This window comes from Echiichthys vipera (genome assembly GCF_963691815.1).
Source record: "Echiichthys vipera genome assembly, chromosome: X".
Lineage (NCBI taxonomy): Eukaryota > Metazoa > Chordata > Actinopteri > Perciformes > Trachinidae > Echiichthys > Echiichthys vipera.
Window position 1 is genome coordinate 21,696,426 of NC_139825.1, and position 22,269 is coordinate 21,718,694.

The 22,269-nt window shown below is 38.6% G+C and overlaps 1 protein-coding gene across 1 annotated transcript in view; it reads left to right on the forward strand.

Moving 5' to 3' along the window:
- The window catches only part of atp2b2 (ATPase plasma membrane Ca2+ transporting 2), a gene marked incomplete at its 5' end in the record, with an annotated part of 74,211 nt that overhangs the window by 40,975 nt on the left and 10,967 nt on the right, over positions 1 to 22,269 (forward strand). The window contains 7 exons of the mRNA XM_083939716.1: positions 1,604 to 1,768; positions 3,590 to 3,804; positions 4,127 to 4,369; positions 15,047 to 15,288; positions 15,896 to 16,130; positions 21,718 to 21,897; positions 22,026 to 22,113. Coding sequence (XP_083795842.1) covers positions 1,604 to 1,768; positions 3,590 to 3,804; positions 4,127 to 4,369; positions 15,047 to 15,288; positions 15,896 to 16,130; positions 21,718 to 21,897; positions 22,026 to 22,113 — 1,368 coding nt within the window. The remainder of the gene's footprint in view (positions 1 to 1,603; positions 1,769 to 3,589; positions 3,805 to 4,126; positions 4,370 to 15,046; positions 15,289 to 15,895; positions 16,131 to 21,717; positions 21,898 to 22,025; positions 22,114 to 22,269) is intronic.

Below are 22,269 nucleotides of genomic sequence, written 5' to 3' on the forward strand. Positions count from 1 at the left end.
ACAAAATACAGCTTTCCGAAGATGAAGCTTTGTCCTGAGCTTAACATATATAACATCAAGTGTTTAATCTTGCTCCTCTTTCACATACAGTTGAATACAGATACTTTCTGTCATGGGGGTGGAAAAACAAAATGCACAACCACAGATACATATGACAAATGTTCAACATTAAAAGGTTTTTCCTGAACATCAAACACATGCCTCATTGTAATTGGAAAATAGGGCTGAAATGAATCTTGGTTATGGGCTACATTAACAGAGAAGTGCTGTGCTTATGTGTGTGAAGGGGAGAGAGATGGAGAAGACAGAGTGAGGTAATTGAGGATTGGTTTTACAGCCTGAACAGATTCCTTTAAAAAAAAAAAAAAATAGAAAATCTTGTTTTTGCCAAATTATAGAACAGTTCATACAGTATGAAATAGGTAGGATATCAAGTAATCTCAGAGTGTGAAGATAACTTATGTATGTGTAACATACATAGATCACTGTGCATTATGATCATAAACAACTATTAGCATTTTGATTAGTTGAAGCAGCTTTATCCAATTTATTAGACAAGGGCAGTGATTTCAAAATACATGTATCAGTCTGCATTATTTGGCAATTGTGTTTTGCATGTCCCAGCCTCCTTTATAAGGTGTTTTGTTTCAGTAAAATAGGATTAGAAAAAATAGGATCTCATTCATGTACAAGGTTCAACTATTTGGGGATGTACAATCATTACTGTAATTTATTTCCATTCTAATTATAAGAGATGAGCTTCCAACAATGCATTTATGTAATCATATTATTGCCAGAATATAAGCTTTTTCACCCTGGAGCTTTGCATCATATTATCTTCTGTCTTTCAGTACAGTTTATTTATGTCATGGTCTATATTGTACATCACTCAATGGGTTAAGGCTAAAATATATTTTCGTCTTGCTTTCAAAATTGTAATCCTCTACACCTCCAAGGTTATTTGAAAGTGGTCTATGTGGTGTTTCCAGCGTAAAAACAAAACAGCTAAACAACTAAAAACTGATGTTTTATTATTACACTACACATTGGATCAAACCTCCAGAAGGTTTGAGGCGCTGTTTGGACTGAAAACTGATCAATTTGAATCTTTTGATTACTTTCCCCCCCCAACAACATCCCTTTAGGACTGAATTTTTGTATTTTGAGTACATAGGGAATTTTCCTTGTGTAAAATTTAAATTATCTGTGAACATGGCTTGGACATTGGACGCAGGACCACTGAATTCTTCATGACTAACTGTATATATGTATTTGTGATGAAAAATTAACATGAATGATAAGAATCTAGACTTTCATTATGTTATTCTATATAAACACAAGGTTCACAACCTCTTTGATTCTACCATGAGGACTATGCCATAGCTATAACATAAACAATCCTTATAAGGGTATGTGAAAGCGTAATACATACCAATTAGTTCCCATCTTGTCATGGGACATCATATGGTCTCTTCTTGGTTTTATGTTTTCGAGGTAGTGCAACGCCTGGGTGTTGAAGCCTGGATCCCCGTTCCGTTTTTTCGCTCCCTTGACCTAATCTACCTTTCTAACGCTGCTGCTGTCTTTTTTCTGGTGTTTACAGTAAAGAAGCAGGATGGAGCAGCTGCTATGGAGATGCAGCCTTTAAAGAGTGCTGAAGGCGGAGAGTCTGATGAGAAAGAGAAGAAGAAAGTGTCCGTTTCCAAGAAAGAGAAGTCTGTGCTCCAAGGGAAACTGACAAAACTGGCTGTCCAGATTGGCAAAGCAGGTACAACAAATTGCACACATCACTCAGAAAAACAGTTAAATCATGGAAAACAAGGCACTGAACCATCATCCTGTCCATCAAAGCACAATGTTGCACTGATAAGACCCACTTCTTGATCGCTTAAAGCAATCAAAATAATTAAAAAAGATACCTAAAGTGTAGAAGAGCCTGTTCAGTTTATTTTTCCTTCCCTCAAGTGACTCGCTGAATCATTGTTGTGGTGACTGAGACTGCTTTTCATCATGCTTTTTCATAATTTTACAGTCCATGCCATAATCAATTGTTCATAATACAATTAAAGCAATGAATGGCACCAAGAAGTTTATGTCTAAAACATGTGCAGTAGGTCTCTACCAGCAAGCATTTTTAGTAACAGATGCCCAAATGCCATGTATGCCCACACTGTGGGTGTCCTCACAGCAGCAGTTTGTCAGAATTGAATAAATGTTAGCCATAAATATTATATTATAAACCTAAAATACTTTATGCAAAAATGCAGGGGTTTCTGGACTAGTCTGGAGGAACTGGAATTCCTCAGAGATTCCTTAATATGTGTTTAGGAAGTTAAAAGAACTGACTGCCAAGGCTTCCTTTGAGAAGTCATTGTTTTTACAGTGTGCTGTTACATCAGAGTGATAGATTGAGGACGTGGTGTCAGATCAATGAAATACTGTGGATGGATTAACAGTAAACAATACAGTAAGATCATATGGCCTCCTGCGCGTCTGGCAGGAAATGTTAATGCGCTTCAGGGCCTGTGACCCTCTAACCTGTTTGTATGTTAATGCAGTTTTTCCACTCTCTATACACAATAATAACCAACACTTGGTCTGTATCTACCTGACGCCAGGTGTGCCTCTATGGCTTTCAGTGAAGGAACTCCATATATACTTGAATCATGAAACTTGTGTAGTTTATTTGACTGCATTGCATTTACAATATGCATGTTAATGCATCACTCTCCGTTGATGCAGAAAGTGTCACATGTTCAACCATATACAGGTGCAAAAACACAGCCAGGGGAGTTGTAACCCGCCATCTTTGATGACAGCAACTGACTGTCTAGCCTATGTAGGAATTCACTTATCTTAGTCCGTGGCAAATTAAAAGTTGTCGTCAGCATGTGATAATTTTTCCAAACCAAGCTGGCATATATGAGAAATGGTGAAGAATTAAGGAAAGAGTGATGAGTGGTTATGGTTACGGTCTGTCCGATCTAGCCTCTTGTGGAAATGAATAACACCCACAAGAGGATAAGCTGTACGCCAACTTGCCAGCTTATTAGGTCCACCTAGCCACAACTAATCCAATGTACAATACAACAGTCCTGCAATACATTTTTAGTTGACAAACTTCTTACTACTGCTCTTTAATGAGACTTGAGTTTATTTAATTATGATTTAACATGGTGTTGACTTTTTTCACAGGAGAATTCTGACTAATATTATATGTTTTATTGTCAGTATTTTATCCAAGCAAGCCAGCATGCATAGAACTGACTCTGGCACACATTTTGTAAGCATGCATAACAAGTCAAAATGTGAAGATCAATTAAGGCAACACAATGGCTCAGTGGTTAGCACTGTTGCCTCCCAGAAACAAGGCTCTTAGTTTTAATCCCTCTAGGGCCACTCGGGACCTTGAAAGGTTCTCAGCATTGTTTGCAAGGGTTTCCTTTTAGTTGCTCAGTTTTTTTCCCACATACAGAGACATATTACAGGAGGAGTAAGGAATCTTCTGTTTCCACATATGGATCACATACATCAGACTCTATCTTTTGACTTTGTTGTTGCTCAACTGACCTTTTGTTTCTTTTTTCAGGTTTGCTCATGTCAGCCATCACAGTCATCATCCTGGTCCTGTACTTTGCCATTGATAACTTTGTGATGCAGAAGCTCCCATGGTTGCCTGAGTGCACTCCCATCTACGTCCAGTACTTTGTCAAGTTCTTCATCATCGGTGTGACTGTGTTGGTGGTAGCCGTGCCGGAGGGGCTGCCGCTGGCTGTCACCATCTCCCTGGCCTACTCTGTCAAGGTGAGGAAGAACAGTAAAAGACATACAGTGCATACATTGAGGCACTGCTGTTCTTCTGCTGTAAGGGAAGTCCATTTAAACATTATACGCATTTAGTAGTATTTTCACCCATGTAGTAAATTCTCTGACTTTTACTACAGTGTACTGTGAAATATTCAGAGATGCAGTTTTGTTGTCTTTCACTGGGTAATTTTCTTATTGTTCAGTTTTGTAAAAAACAAATTCTGATGAAGGCCAAGTCTGGATAACATGCATAGCAACAGCAAGCATAGGCATCCTTCTTTTTGAACATCATGATCATCATATTGTCTCCTACCAACAGAAAATGATGAAAGACAACAACCTGGTGCGTCACCTGGATGCATGTGAAACGATGGGAAATGCTACAGCCATTTGCTCTGACAAGACAGGCACGCTAACCACCAACCGCATGACAGCTGTGCAGTGTTACGTTGGAGATGTGCACTACAAAGAAATCCCAGATCCTGGAGCTCTGCCACCCAAATCACTGGACTTACTGGTCAATTCCATCTCCATCAACAGCGCCTATACTACCAAGATACTCGTAAGTCAACTGTAATGGTAGCCATTGAAGTTACTTTAGAAGCCTTTCCTCTAGCAGTTGAACATGAAAGTTAAGTACTATAAGGGTCTTAATGTTATATGTTTTACGTTATATTTCTTTATCTCTTATAAAATGGTAACTTAAATCTTTCAAATGGAATACAAATCATCATACTGTATATTCCCTATGAACACATGAAAATATTCAAGAAATTAAGACTTAAACATCTTAAATAACTGCATAGATTTCAGCTCCCTCTGTGTGAGCGGTGAAACCATATGAGAGCAGCCCTGAAACAGTGAGACAGCTCTGCAGTGCTTTTTGCTTGCCGAAGCAGGCAGTCTGTGTCCTTGGCTGCTGCTGTAGATTCATCAGGCATTCACTCAACTTGTCACCTTGAGAACGGTTGTGTAACTTTGTCTTATCTGATATTCAGAGCATAGCAGACAGTAATTGAATCCAATCTGTCCAAGTGCTGGAGATGGTCTCTTGTTTACAGTGAATGCAGCAAAGAGAGAATTTTTCTAAGCCAAATAGACATGTATGCAATAAGAAATATATATATATATATATATATATATATATATATATATATATATATATATATATAGCCTCACACACAGACTGTAATTTGTGCCAATAACAGTTTGCTTAAATATTCCTTCAGGCCATAGATTTGAAACATTATTTTCATAATGAAGCATTTGGCATAAATTTGTTAAAAGCAAAGGTTGCCAAGATCTTTATGTTTTCAGAATGTAAAAGCTACATGTCCAAGTAATAGTTTTCCTAGCATAACCATGTATACTTACTTGCAGACACACACCATTTGTGCCTGTCCATGTGTCACTATCCTTGTAAACCCCTTTAGAGTCAATTTGACTCTTCATTTCAATTAAATTCATTGATGGCCGACCAACTGGCGGGACATCTGCGATAGAAGGTTCCCACAGATTTCACTTCCTACCCCTCAAGGCACAATCACAGTCTTGGTGAAAACAGAGTATTGGTCATTTAGGTTTCTAAGATGGAGAGCTACATATTTGTGTCTACTCTAGTTTTAATGGTTAACATTTCCTTGAAGAACGGAAGACAAACTTAAGCAATGAAGTTACTGCAGGCGTACAATTGTTTTTCCCTTAGGCAAAGAACGCTCAAACACGAACTGGCATAAAGCGTTTGAGTTAAAAATCTTTTAAATGACTGCTCAAGAATGTAAATATATAAATCAGGGACATTTTTAATAGTTTTCCTCTACAATATACTCCCCCCCATTTAGCTACCTACTTTTCCCTATGTTGAAAAATCAGGACCTTTATCATGGACATGTCTCTACAGAGAATGTTCTTGTTTAAATACAGGTTTATTGTCAAAGCCATGTCAAATGTGACCTCACACCACATATGATGCAGTTTCTATATGCAATCGATATGTACATGGAGTCCCTTGATTCGCTCAGTGTTTCTTACAGTACTGTTTTTTTCCCCACATCAAAAAGTGCCTCCTTGTGTCAGCCTGGGTTGTAGTCAGGACCCCTTAAGTGCGACACAAGTCAAATTCAGAGTAGTGTCGAGGTTAAAGTTAGAGTCCAGATGGTGACTGTTATCTGCTGTATGATTTTCTTTTGGATTTAGAAAGGTTTGTGATTTTAACTCAAGTGCCTTCAAAAATAAAAATCCATGTGTTTTATATGTTAATTTGCCAAAATGTAGCATTGTGTTAAAGTCGTGATTACCATTCAAAGGAAAATATTAAAAAACTACCAAGCTTACTAATAAAGTAAGATATATTTCCACACATTTGTGCATAACACTATATGTCTAAAAGTAAAATGCTTGGTTGTTACATGGCAAAGACAAAATGTGGAAAACAAGTAAGAGCAAGTCATATAATATTTGAGTATTCTCTATTGTGAACTGACTTTAAAAGCTCTAGCAACGCATTACTGAAAAGAGCTGTTTAAATAATCATTTACATTTTTGTAAACCTGAATGTCGTCTACAGCCACATGGTTCACATGTTGTTTTAGTTTGGTTAATGGAACTATGAGGTTGCCTCAGTTTCCCTTTCACAGCGTTTTTTTTAGCCAAAGACGTGCTACATTAACAAGATGTTATCCATTTCCAGAAAACCTGGAGAAATGCATCGCAGCATTACATCAGACTATTGTACCTTCATAGCTGCTTAGTTCAATGGAGTCAAGAACCGGCAGAGTGCAGCTTAGACTTTGTGGATTAAATGGCACATTCGGTCTGTTTTATAATCTCTTCATTCATTAAAAAGTAAAACCAAAGTAGAAGTCAAACTTAGGGTGAACTTCAAATGATATCAGCTTACGTAGTTGTATTGTTTGGTACCTTCGATCAACAGTAATTACCGACAGCTTGTGAATGTACCACTTAGCTACCCAACGAACAACATTGCATTTATATGCATACATCCAAATCTGTTTATCCATTCATGCATATATATATCCACAGAACATACATGAAAACCTATAGTAAGAAACATAAAATCTAGCCCATAAATAGGATAGTACAGTACACGGTGGCATGAATGAATTTACTTACTTAGAGCTCTTATTAGAAAGAAGGAAAGCAAGCTGGAGAAGGACAGATGTACTTACGTAATGAAGTGAAAGAAGGATGCAAAAACTGACATTTGTGAGGAATATCTAATACATCCCCCTTTCCTTCCCCCAGCCGCTCCCCATTCCCACAGCGCCACTCCAACCCTGCAGTATGTTTTTATATAAGAGGCCAATACTGTTGGATGCCAGTATGGCTATGGAAGTCTTTGATGGCCGCCACACAAAGGCAAAGAGGCAGGCTTTGATACCCGTATCTGTCCCCCTTCTGCCTCTCTGGCTTCATAATACAGCCAGTGGTATGGCTCTATGTCTTCTGTCAGCACATACTGAATCTAAAGTGGAAAAACTTCACACATATTTACGCAATGAATCCTTGCACACATACAGTATAAGTACACTCATACTGTACATGTACATGCTTACAGATACTGTATCCATGTGCACATCCATTTATTAATAAATTCTAAAAGGAAGCATATACACATGCATATAGAAAGGCATACCAGTTTGCTTTGCCTGTCTCTTGCAGACAATTCAAGCATGCTACATAGCAATTTGTGATCGGCATTCAGTGATGTCAACATACTGACGTCATTTCAAAGGAACATCCGTCATGGCCAGCAGCAAGAATCTCATAACAGTCGCTCATAGAATTAGCTGTACCATTCTTTTCCTTTTCTTTCAACTTTCACTTCACATTTTTCATTTTTCATCATGCATGAGATGTATTACATGTGTCTATAGAATTATTTGAAGCTAACGTACATACTTAATTCTTGCTGCTCTAGGTTTGTACCCTCATGGTTCAATGCACATATTGGAAGTCGCTTTCACTAAAAGCATCAGCTTAATAAAATTAAAAATAAAATGTAAAAACTGCTTACGTTAAACTAGTGACTTGCAGATGCACACACAGACACACATCTGTTATCATACTCACACTGTAGGAGGTACTCAGATCACAGGTGTATGTTCTTGCAACATAGTGGCATGTGTTAAGCATGACTGTTTCAGTGTCATTGGTGCTCAGTTTCATGTTGCTTCTACCACCTGCTCAGGTCATTGTTTCGGTCAGGAAACAAGAGAGGTAGATTAGACACACACACACAAACGCGCGCGCACACACACACACACACACACACACACACACACACACACACACACACACACAATTGTGTGTGCTTGGGGAAAGGGGAATAATAGACTAGTCAATGTGTTTGGTCCATGCTAAATAAAGAAAAACTCCATTTGCTCCTCTACAATAAGCGATTTATTAATTGTAAATCAAACGCCTCATATTTGTTCGGTAGTGAGCATTGAGGTCCTGCTATAATTGGCTTTGGCTCACAGTGTTTTTGTCATCTGGACGTTACACGCTTGTTTGCGCAACATGGAGGAGAACTGAGAGTGTCTTGGATGTCTTTAGCTTGAAGCACCCAGTGTCCCCGTGGAATAGTTTGAACACAGGAGACATAGAATCAGTGTGTTATGTCCTTCTCTTGTTTACTCTTTCTGTGTTCAGCACTTGCATACACTTGACAGTGTTGCTGAGATGGCAGTGAGAGTGAAGTTGTCATTACATTATAATATTACAGTTTCAGAGGCACAAAGCTTAATGGGCCCCCCATGCTTTCAGTTACTGTGTTTCTATTATTTTTCTATATGCATCCCTAGTTATGAATACCATAACAATCTATATTCTCTCTTGATTGAATTCTGTAATTAATAACCTGCCAACACACATCAAAGGCAACTTCCACTTTTCAAAACCAGAGTACTGTGCATAGAAGCTTAAATGGTTGCAGGATAGATCACTGTTCTACATGGAAACTCTCTGTGATTGGTGTAGAGATCATATCAGAAGAGCACCGATTATAATAGTGATAATATAATTATTGTGCTTTGACAATATTTGTATACATTGAATTAGGGATAGACCGATACATCGGCTGGCAAATATTATCGACCGATGCGGGCTGCTGCATTCGCCGATAGTTGTTTCCTGGCATTGTTTACAGACAGGCATCCACAGGCAGCTCTGTGTTGCTGGAGATGCCTTTTTAAGTTCAATAAATGTTCCTTTTTTTTAAAAAAAATTGAGACTCGTAACACTCGTAATATCATCATTGTTTAATTTTTAGGATGTAAATTGAGGGAGCAAAAGTAGTATCGGCTACAAATGTTGGCCCAAAAAAAATCAGCAGGCCATATCGGTCATTGGCTAAGGCTAATGAAAAAAAAATTGGTATCGGCATGGGTCCTAAAAAATCCATATTGGTCGATCCCTACATTGAATTGTAAGTTGGTGTAGATATATATTTTCAAATAATGGTATATAAGGAATGCTGATATCTGGACACGTCCACACAGATTTAATAGTCCATGTTTTGAAAAGAGATTTTAATTTAAATTTGAGACTTGCCTTGTCATATTGTTTGAGAAAAATCAAATCTCGGGGGGGGCATTTGCAGGAAAAGAATGAAGGAACATTGGAAAATTATACCAGAAGATGAGAGAGAAACCACACTTGCATGACAAGCGTCCTCATCATGAACTGGAAGATTGTATTATTGCCCTCCAGCATGCCTCGAAGCCTTAGCCCAGTTGGCTGGTGCTAAAATATCATCACTCCTGCATGCAAACAGGGAATGAGAAGGAAGTACAGAAGGGGGGTGCTTGGGAAACTGATAGTGAGGAAGAGGAGAAAGTAATCAGATGCAAGGAAGGCGTATAGGGATAGAAGGGAATGAAAGAGGGAAAGAGGATAGAAAGTATAATATCAGACAAAGAAAGAGGAAGACAGCAGAGTTAAAGGGTGGGGTTGCGTGTGAAGAGAAAAGGAAGAAAAGAGTGGAGAAGGGGAAGGAACAGGAGGGATGGATTAAGGAGAGCCGCAGGTGGAATAGGAAGTAAAGTTGCCAGCTCTCCCTCTGGCATATGTCCTTGCCTGCAGGAGTACCCAAGGACCAGGGAGAGGGCAGCTGGTCCTTAGCCACGTCCAGGACAGTATTTGCCAATCATAGTCTGGTCATGCCAATGTTGGGTATTCCATGCCAGTAACTGTTATTGTGCGTAGAAACTTGCGTCAAGCTAAACCTCTGCGGAATCTCTGTTGCTGTTTGCTATTTATTAATTTTCTCCCACTTTTTGTAAAAGTAAGTATGAGTAAACACAATTAGCAATAGGTAACTGGTGCTATTTTTTTAATCGCATTTTAGTTTTTCATGTTTTTCAGCAATTCACATGAACCATTCATTTAATCTACGTATATTCCTCAACCCTCATAAAAGCAGCCATAACATTACATTGAGAGGACTACTATTTCCCCTCATTCCTACTGCTTTTCTTCTTTATAACAACCGAAATTGTTAGTCAAATACAGGCAAATAGATAGAGAAAACTCCAACCACACTCCCATCAACCAATTTCCCGAAAACAAACGTCTTTAGAGTACATTTGGGCCAAAATACTCCTTGAATTCTATATCACAGTAACTTTAAATGCTATTGGAAAACAAAATATCATAACACCTTAATTTCACTACGTAAATACAAAATGTAGGTACGAATCAGAAAAATGAATTACGAACACAAGTTTCAAAATCATTTGTATAAAAGTAATGAAAAAAAGGAACGTCATAGTAAATAAATGTAATTACTGATATGGCTTGAGGGCTGAATATAGGACTATATGCCTTGTTAAGATGCACTTTAGTGTGTTTGCTTTCTGAAATGAGATATTTTCTCTTCAGTAGATTGTGGAATTGCAAACACCTCTTATTTACTAAGGTTTTATGTATAACTGACCATTTAAACCTATGATACACCCTGTATGGATTTCAGCTGGTCATTTAGTTGTTTAGGGTTGTGTTTTTCTGTTGCTGGGAGCCTATTCTCCTAAACACTCAGCAGACAGTGCAGATGACACCATTTGTTCCATCCCCTCATTAGCCAGTGACAGGCTGTGTCTTCCTGATATAATCATTGGTCATTAGGAAAAGGCATTACTGTTTCTGTTATTTACCGCAAACTCTGTGTAAAGTATTTATACTCTTGTCTGTGTCTGTGAGACACACAGCTGAACATTAACCAGATATGTCCAATTACTAGGTGAACATGGGCCAGTGCTCTGATTGGGTTTTAATGATTAATGAGATTTTAGATGATAAAGAACCTTTGGATTATAGCAGCTGCAGCTAAAGGGGCATGGAAAGCATGTCTGAGCCTGAATAAATCAATAATCATTGTCTCTTAAAAAACATTGGTTTTATTAAACTGGGCTTCTTAAGCAAACATTGAAAGCAGATATATCACTCACTAGAGAGATTAATTAAACTTGCAATTTTCCTACTAACATATTTGCTTAATTTGATGTTCGATTTACTAAAAATAAAACCAAAAAACATACAGAAAAGTCAAATCTTAACATTGTTAACTTAAATCAATTTTAAATTATATAACCCAAAATTCAAAACTTGCTTCAAAGGGTTTTACAGCCCTTAGAGGTTGTAAAACCATACTGTACAACAACTTCCCTAGATCCTCGGTATATATAATAGATTTCTCTTCAGTAATATTTTCTTAATCATTCACATGATTAGCATTCTCTGTTAAATTCTTATTAGCAGGTGGACAAGAGCGATTTTTAGATGGAGACTGTGACTGCACCAACAAGCCATTAATGTTAACTGATTAACTACTGTCAATTCAAAGTCTTTCTCAACACATTTCGGCAAGTGCTGACTGAAGAAAACAACAACAAAGTGAAATTCAAATATTGAAAAAGCTATTCTAAATCTAATCTTGGTTGGAGGCATGTTGAGAAGCAGAACAGAAAGCCTGCAGTCAATCTATTTTAAGGGCAAATAGCACAGACTGAAGGTGTCTGCTTAGCAGCAAGTCAGACGCATTATTTTCAGTGTGCTTTTGACATTTAGTGTTGTGTGCGTGTGTTTGTGTGCATGTGGGTGTGTGTGTGTTAGTGAAAGAGAGTGTACCTGACATGCTGTTCTAGCTGTGAGAGTAGGTGTCAAGCGTACTGTAGGTACTATATAGCAAGACCCCAGGGAGACTAGGTTTCAGCTCAGTGCCAGCTAATAGGATGAACAAACAGGACAATGTGTTCTACAATACTGATTAACAGCAACACTAACAACATTAACACTTACTTGCTATTGTTCAGGTTTTACAATAAATTGATTAATGTTGCCTAAATTGTGCTTATTTCCTTTATTAATTAGTGCATTAAACATTCCATCATGCGACTGAAAATTAACTATATCATACTATTTTGATAATTGATTCATCATTTCAGTCATTTTTCAAGTGACTCTAGTTCCGTATCACAAATGTGAGGAATTTTTCAGCTTTTCTTGACTTGACTGAATGTCTTTTGGTTTTAGACTGATGGTTGGATAAAATAAGGTATTTGAAGATGCTACCTTGAGCTCTCCCTTGGGAAGTTATACTGTGCATTATTCAGCCTGTGAATGTTCTCATTTGTCCAGGACATCGTTATTCCCAAAGCAATTTCAGTCAAAAGCAACTGGACTTGGTTATTTGTCTAGGAAGACGTTTCACCTCTCATCCAAGAGGCTTCATCAGTTCATGTACGCAACTGACCAGGCTGGGACTGGTCCAACTAAGGGCGCACTCACACTGTCCGTCCGTACCGTGCCCCAGGCTTTAGGGTACTTGTCCCCCCCTCCCTCTGCCCCTGCGGGCCAGGCCCGTTTGTACTCACACTACCTGGGCCTCGATGGATTACTTCTATCCTGCCTATAAGTAATTACGCCATAACACGTCACACGCATTGATTGACGTCATCGCGATGCATCATTTTGTTTACAAATCTTTCCATAGACCTCAGAGTTTTTGTGCGTCTTGTCAACTGTTTTTGAATATTTTCATCGACCAAATCTGCAGTAAACACTCCACCTCCGCATCACACCAACGTGAACCTTCGCCGCCATTGTTTTAAATGTCCGCGCATGGTCCGTCCTTCTATTTTCTATGTCCGAACAGGGGCACATAAAATCACGTCAGAACTGCCACCGCCTCGTGCTCGTGCTCTTACACGTGTGTACGCTCGTGCTCGTACATGTGCAAATGTGCTTTACAAAAGCCCACCTCTCCCAAACGGGCCGTGGCTGGCAAGTGTACTGCGCCGAGGCACGGTACGGTTGCACTCACACTGGTCAAACGAACTAGACTTTAGCCATAAAACGTGCTTGGGCACGGTACGGATGGACAGTGTGAGTGCGCCCTAACTGGTGTGGAGATCCAGTTATTTAACCTCTCACAAGGCCGATGATGTCACTGGAACCCTTTGTGCTCCAAGTGCCAACGACCGTCGTTGGAGTGGCAGTCGTTGGTGGGAAGTTGGTTTCGACTTCGTTGGTGCTCTATTGAGTCTTCACGACAGTCGTTGGAGTCACAGGAGGCTTGAACTGATGCAGCCTCTAAGAGGAGAGGTGAAACGTCTTCCTAGACAAATAACCAAGTCCAGTTGCTTTTGACTGAAATTGCTTTGGGGATGTGCATTATTCATTATTTTCTGAAATGTTCTAAGCAAACAATGAATCAATGGATTGAGAAAATAATTAGAAGATTAATCAATAGTATTTGCAGCCATAATTTCCTCAACTGGAATTGGCATAGTGAAGTTGAACATCTTTTTTATCCCAACATGTCTGAGAGAGTGTGTGATTATGGGAAGAGGCATGTTATGGATTATGACAGTAAGGATTGCACACTCTCACATGTGCCCGGTCTTATGAGCATCAGTGTCACTACAGTGGTACGTTTGTGTGTATGTGTGTGTGTGTGTGTGTGTGTGTACGTTGAATAAGAAATTATATTTGTTATTTCACAGTGGCTGAAATAGATAACATTTAGAAAGAAATATGGAGAGTCACGCTATATGTGTGCCAGCAGCCATTGCTTGTATTACTGTGTGATTTGACAAATTATAGTGAGTGGGTAAATGGAGTAAAGTGCGGGAAATACTAATAAATAGAGACTGGGAAAAGATGAAAAAGGAAGAAAGATTTGAGGACATGTGTGAAGTGAGATGAGTGAAAATCCTGTAAGAGAATCTGAGCCAGAGTGAGAATCCCCAAGTGGCGGAGAGAGAGCACCCTATCTTTTCCAAAGTCTCTCATTCCAAGTATGCTTTGCCCAGTGTTACCATGGAAACACATAGTCTTCCACAAGCTGACCACACTCACACACTTGGACATACAGTGAGTGTGTGTATGGAAATTGCACACATATACTGTAGCGCCTAAACAGCCACGTGCACACATTCTGTAACCTACAGTAAAAGGCTCTACTGTGTACAGCTTTTTAAAAAATTAAGATTTGCTGGTTTTGGATTGTAAATCGAATGTCCTTGGGCTTTGGACCATATGTGGGACAAAAAAAAAGAAATTTGAGGGCTCTGGGATGTTGTGATAGCCATTTACTTGACAATAACACAAATTAGCAATCATATCAAACTATATTTTACATACACTACAAACACATCACTTGTTGCTGTGTTGTTCACACACAATCCATATAGAGCTGTAAATATGTTTGCTGAACTGTTCCACATGTACAATTACAGATTGCAATGGGTTGAGCCATATGCCTGAAATAAGAACATTCAAGTTTGATTCAATCATTTCCATCTCCCACCCTCCCACACAGAGCAACCCTTTCACCTGCTAGCTGGTTAATTATCACTAGCAGCTATTTAAAGCCTAAGATTGGTCGCACTGCACTGAAGAAAAGAGAATCTCATTGATTGAATGGATCACAGAACAAACAGTATTGAGTGTTTCTATGTATTCAGCTGAAGACTTGATTGCCCATACCAGGATCTTCTATATTAGCCATAACTGTTGATGGAATAAAGCATATATGCGTGGAAGTATACAAAATGAGGGGTAAAACACTCATAAATTATCAGTAAATCATTAACTCCTGTATAAAGATATGCCAATCACTAGTAGGAAATAGGCACATTGAGTTTATCACTTTATCACAGGAAATATTTGGTTAAAAATTGAAGTGAACATCTAAAGATCTCCCTTTCCCTTCCAGCCCCCAGATAAGGAAGGTGGTCTGCCAAAGCAGGTGGGCAACAAGACAGAGTGCGGCCTGTTGGGACTGGTCTTGGACCTGAAGCGGGATTACCAGCCGATAAGAAACCAGATCCCAGAGGAGAAGCTTTACAAAGTCTACACCTTCAACTCTGTCAGGAAATCCATGAGCACTGTTGTCAAATTGTCTGATGGGAGCTTCCGCATGTACAGCAAGGGAGCCTCTGAGATCGTCCTCAAAAAGTAAGTCTGGTTTTGTGATTTAAACGAGATGACTGTGATAATAATAGCACACATAACCTTGTGTACGGTAATATGATATAATTAAGTGCTGTTGTTTATTCATTTTTATTTTTTCAAGTGTATATTTTATTTGAGGGAACAACCTATTGCACATTTCATAGGCAGTTTCCACTAGAAGCCTGGATAGCTTGGTTTGGCTTAAATTGGTCATGCAATTTCACATTTCGGTTTATGTACAGATTAAACAAGATCGATATACTGTTTTAATTTGTGAGCTTTCGAGGACCTGGTAAGTGGATTTTGTTACGGTTGAAAATAGCCATGCTAGCGGTTACACCCTGTTTCTAGTCTTTATTCTAAGCTAACTGGCTGCTGGCTGTTGTTTAATATTGAAAGCACAGATAAGGAAACATGGTTAAAAATCTACTCATCTAATTCTAGGCAAGAGAGCGAATAAGCATGCATTTATATATTACATTTAATATTCAATACTGCCTGAAGTAGGTGCATAGGCCAGGATTCTTCCACAGTTTATTTGTTTTCCATGTTGGGTCATTTTGAAATAACTCTGACAAGCCTCATCCCACCCTGCCACCTTAAATTACAGATGCAGCTACATCCTGAACGAGGTGGGTGAGCCTAGGGTTTTCCGTCCACGGGACAAGGACGAGATGGTGAAGAAGGTGATCGAGCCCATGGCTTGTGATGGCCTGAGGACCATCTGTGTGGCTTACCGTGACTTCTCTGGTGATCCCGAGCCCTCCTGGGATGATGAGAACAACATCCTCAATGACCTCACAGCCATCTGTGTTGTAGGGATAGAGGACCCTGTCCGCCCAGAGGTAGGAGAATGTGAGATGTTTTCGTGACATACTGAAAGTAGTGGGCTGTTCATGCATGCAACCACCTATCCTCTGTCTGCATTAACCATCACTACTACGCTTACAGTATTTTCACCTATATTGATGAGGGCGTTTCAACTTTTATACATACAGTTCTGTGATATGTGATACAGTTGACTGAGACTGTCGAACATCTTTTTTTAGTAACAGCATAGAAGATACCTTGCTGTTACAAGAGTAGACATACGATAAGTAGGATTTCATATGAATAATTTAATGTGGCATGATATGTTAGGGTATAGGGTAAAGTTATAAATATTGTTTAATAAAATGGTAGTTTCTTTCTTAAAACAAAAACATTTATTGATGAGTGAAAGGTTATGAAAAGTACATGTCTGTTCAGTGTAGTACAGTGATGGTAGTAGAGAGAAGTGACATAGACCCATAACTACTGTATGTAAGCCTCTAACAGAGGATGTGTGTGATGTTGGATAAGTAAATCAGTATTTGAAGACTTAATTGCCATTTATACAATATATATACAGTTTGGATAAAAAGTCCCATATGAACAGCATATTTAATATCTACCATGTACTACTCTACTGAAAGTATTTTTTTTAACCATAAATTACATCTTTAATGCAATTTTCCTTAAATTTCTAGGATTTCAAATCCTTGGATTGTTAATAAGCCTCTACCCGTTGGTAAAGTTATCTACTTTCCCTAGAAAACACAGCTTTTAACAAATAAACGGTTCTATAAATTTTAGTTAAACGAGACCAGCTCCTGTGATCACTTCCTGATCGCGCCCAGTTGCTCACCTGGTAAAGCGGGCGCCACATATACTGACCTAACCGCAGCTCCCCATGTTCGGCTCTGACCTGGGGCCCTTTGCATCCCCCCCCCGAACAGGTTGAGCTGTGGGTACAAAGAGACTATGGTGACAGTAGCATCCTGCACAGTGAGATCACAGAGAGGGATCATGTGTCATTTGAAAACTTGACATTAGCATGTGTGTGTGTGTGTGTGTGTGTGTGTGTGTGTGTGTGTGTGTGTGTGTGTGTGTGTGTGTGTGTGTGTGTGTGTGTGTGTGTGTGATCAGTTGCTTCACTAAAAGATAATACAGTATGTAAAATATGTATGCTACTTATATTTGTAGCAATAATGGGGCCCTATGTAGACGATCCATGCAATCAGAGTGTCATCTCCCATTGCCTTTAAAAGTCAGGTGTGCCGGTAGGAGGCACATTGTTATTTAATATTGTTTTGGCACAGTGTATTGAGTATTTTCTTCAGTGATTTACTTAATGGTCAGAGGCTGCATTCAGAAATTTTTAACATTTCCATGCGAAGAGTAATGTCTCTGCAGCAAATATGGTGGGAAATTTAAGCAACAAAACTAAAACCTGTTGTTTTAAACTTGACAGAGGACACACAACAAAACCTTTTCTTCTGCTTCTGAAATAATCAATGAAGTTATTCGGGCGTAATTACACACAGTGGTGCAGCAGCAGACAGCAGCTCTGTTATGCTCTACACTATGTGCCACTTCAGAGAATTTCATTAATATTTTCGGCATTAACAATGTATTTCACCCATCCACTATCAATCGTAATGTTTATTTTCATGACCGGTATGTGGATTAACCATGGAGCCGTGGATATAATGCAGTCTGTGAATCACTAATCTTACTATGACTAATGCACCCTGTAAATAGCAGGAAAACACTGCGCCTGACTTTAGACTAGGTTTATGTTGGTCAGTGGCGCAATTGCTTTCTGCTGCCTGAAAAAAGCACTGCGCCTGACTACACCTCATTTTAGGACCATGACACCCATGGGCACACAGACAGGCGCAACTGCATTTCTTACTTACACGACGTGGGTGCTGGGCATGAAAATAAACTGAAACTAGCGATGACAGTAGCGCTCTTTTCTGCACTGCTTTGTGCTAGAGCCCACGATGTTACATATTGTGAATGTATACTCTATTTAACTATTAATATTCATTACATCGGGTCAAATGTACAATTTCAGGCAGAGATACAGCTTTAGGGCATCAAGGACATCACAGTGCAGATGTCTAGTGAAATACTGTATTAGGTATTCAGGCATCGACGTGTTCACATTTACTATATCTAGGTACAGGGACTGGCACTCTACTTGAGTATTCATTTTATATTCTACTATATTTTATAAGGAGACATAGTATTAAACTGTGTGTACTTATCAGTTTGCAGAGTATTTTATTTTCAAAATAAAATAGGATCACAAAATATCCCTGTTGTAGATAAGGTTAAGGAACTATAAAATATATTAAAAGCTGTATGTTAAGGTATCATTAATAATCTTAGAAAGAAACCATTCTTTACAATAATTCACTTTTGATACTTACATTTCTAATCTTTACTTATTCACTATTCATTCTTTTTTACAATTTATTGCAATTAGAGTGCATGACTTTTACTTGTAAATCAGCATTTTTCCCTTGCTTACAGTACTTCTTTCAGCTCTTTTGAAGGCAAACAAAACAAACAAATTATAGAAATATATAAATGACTCATCAATAAGTGAGATTTCACTCAAATATAATTGGCAGAAAGTCGGGTGGAAAAAGATATCTGTCAACAGCAGGAAACTGACCTCACCTGACAGCTTCAGTGCAGGTACAGGGAAGCAGGAAGCTAACTGACTACTGCATTATTCAACTTCCTCTTTCATCTTTTTTTCTTCCCCCTCCCCTTCACTCTCTAACAAGGCCTCTCATTCAACTTCTAACGAGCATGTTTTCTCTTTTCCACCTCGGTCCGTATCATAGGGTTTGACTCTCACCTTTCTCTGGTTGTTCTATATTTCTTATGACTTTCACTGCACCTAGCTTCCTCTCTCACTACGGTTTCTCTCTTTAATTCTGTCTGAAGTCAAGTTATGTACGATTGGAACAGACCTAGATAAAATAAATAAGTACAGAAAGAAGAAGGGGAAAAGAGAAACCTTCGTCCTCAAAACAAATAAGCAAAGAATCTTAGGAACAACTAGGCGAGCTAAGAAGAAATGCTTTTTGCCATCCTGAAAAGAATCAAAATGAAAACTCAGAAATAGCAATAAATGTGCAGGAAAAAAGCTTAATAATGCATATTGGACATGCAATAATGCAGATTTATGCAAATGCTGCCTGCAACATTTGCAATCTATTAGCCCACACTAGACGTTAATATGATCCTCTGCATGGTTCCAAGCCTGGCAGTTTGCGACATTTCCCTTTTCTTCTACCACACAGAAGTCACTTAACATCGGACATTTTCAATAACTGATGCAAAGGTCTGTTAGTAAGACTGACTAATATTGGAAATGAGAGGACTTTCCACTCTACTAAAAAGGTCACGGAGTGGTAAACATAATTTGGGTTTGTTTATTAGTCTCCAATTTCTTCCTTAGGAAAGTGATGTTCTTTTAATAACTAGCTGCCTAGTTGCCGCCAGAGAGACAAGAGAGGAGAGAATGAGAAGGAAAAAGGAGAAGAAAGATAGAGAAAGATAGAGAAAGATAAGCACGATTTAAAATCTGATTCATGTCAGAGGGATGTTGGACTGCAGGAGGAGGAAGACTGGTAAGGAGAGAAACTGAGAAAAGTGAGAGTGTAACCAGATCCGTGTTAGAGACATGAGAGGCTTGTTTTTCAGTCTCAGCTATAGCCTCCTACCCTCTTCCTCCGTCGGGCAAGATTGTATTTTTAATAAGCCTCCACTCTTCTTCTCTACTCTTCTCTTCACCTCCTCTTTCAGATGACCAGTGAACTAGAGCAGTGGGAATCGGAAGGGGGGGAAAAAAGTAAAACAGACAGCAGGGATGGCAGATAGACAGATGGGAACTTGATATATTGATAACAATAACTTGGTGAGAGCAGAGAAGGCAGGACTTAATAACTTGCTTCAATTGCCACAATATTTACTTCAGGGCTTCTTTACTCAAAACTGACATCTCATTAATTAATGTAGCTTGTGTTTGTTGTTTTATCTGTAAGTGTTTACTATTATAATGCGTTACCAACTCAGCACATACAGTATATGCAAAACAAAACCCCCAAAACAGCATATTTGTGAATAACATTGTCACTTTTTAGGAAATATTCAACCTCCTTTACCTTTTCTTTATTGGGAAATTAATACCAGAATTGGCTTTTCTTTATTATTTTATTTTGTGTAAATGATCAGATGAAAAGCTAATCTTGCTTCATCGGTGTTGTTTTTTCAACAAGTAGCCCTTTGCCATAATCTAAATTAAAGCAGGTGTTTGTTTTCTTAAGTCCTTCAAATAATTTGACTGGTGTCCATTGAAAATTGCAATACTTCAAAGGACTGAATGGTAGTTTTAATTATACTGTTTAAAGAATAACACTGCAAATAGTTAAAGTGAGACTGGAAAGAAGAAATAAGACATTATTTCTTTTACAAATTAAATTAGTTGCTCTGAGAATCAATAAAATGCAGCCCTGCTCATTCCAGCCTTATTAACCTCTGCTATGACCAGTATCTTATGGGGGCTAATATTTAGGGAATTTTAGGGAAATAATGCAATAACAGACATTGTTGAGATTACTTTCTGCACTTGTGCTACTGTTATAGTAGGATTTTGTATTTAGTGTATTGTATATCACATGTGGTCTCTGTCAAGCACACATGACATAGTCTTGCTTTAAAGCTATCACTGATGAGCCAATCATTGTAATTATACGATGTGAAATTGCATCTAGGAGGAAATTATATTTTTATGTTTGTTTAACCTCCTCCTTATTAAAAACATACCCTCCACTGTATAGATTTACTTTGTATCCCTTTAAATTAGTAAATCCGTTTTACATGAGCAGCTTGATTTGGCAGTTTAATGTCCAATATATTTGCGTAGTGCGGTGTTGAATGCATTTGGTCTTTCATCGTTTGTGTCAGAGATAAAAAAAAAAGTCCCAGGCCTGTGTGTATGTGAACATGTTTGTTTGTGTGTGGGCTTGGAGAGCTTAGCTCGCCCACACTGACCTTTGTCAGGAAAAAGATGTGTTTCTGAATTAATACTCTGCTTCTAGTTGGTTCTACCACGGATAAATCTCCATACAGTAACTTCTCACAGTTATTCTACGAGGGAAATGCTTTGTTGCATATCTTGTTAATACAGAAACAAACAAAAGCAGCAGAATACTGTTCTTAAAAAAGAAAGTATAATGGAAGTAGATCTTTTTGTTTGTATGTGTTTTATCAAAGATAGCAGTATTGCATCCACCTGTATGTTCTTAATGCGGCTATAATCTATAATTTTATAGTAACAATGGATCACATGTCCACATGTATGTGAAAGGGGTATATATATATAAGTGACAAAGAGAATTATCTTTAATGTTTTGGTTCAGTGTCACAAATGGCAGATCGACAAAGTTAGCGACTAGTTGGTGAACATAGTGGAGTAATCAGCAGCAAAGAGCAGGGCATTTTCTCTCAGAAGACCAAATAGAGTGAAAAGAGAGTGAATATTGGACAACAGGTGACTGGAAACATGACTACAAATGAATTCTATGTGTTTTATCTATAACTCTGTAGGTGCCCGGCGCCATCCAGAAATGCCAACGTGCCGGTATCACAGTGCGTATGGTTACAGGAGACAACATAAACACAGCCCGGGCCATAGCCATCAAGTGCGGTATCATCCACCCTGGAGAGGACTTCCTCTGCATCGATGGCAAAGAGTTCAACAGGAGGATTCGCAATGAGAAAGGAGAGGTAGAGTAATTAATGTCAGAGTGAGCCAGAGTTTAGATGAGGCTGAGCTCAGGAGAAAGAAAGATTCCTCTCCAAACCTAAATCAAAACAACCTGTCTTTTTATTTCTGTCTGTGTGTGCGTGTCCAGGTGGAGCAGGAGCGTATGGACAAAGTATGGCCTAAACTCAGAGTTCTGGCCAGATCTTCCCCGACCGACAAACACACACTCGTCAAAGGTGAACTGTTTGCACTTTTTCATATTCTGTATTGCTGATCAAAATGAAACTTGCCTGATTTCTGAAAAGGCGATAAATAAAATTATTATTATTATGTTGAGATTATTTGATGTATACAGGATTGCATAGAGTTGTATATCTTTAAAATGCTGTGTT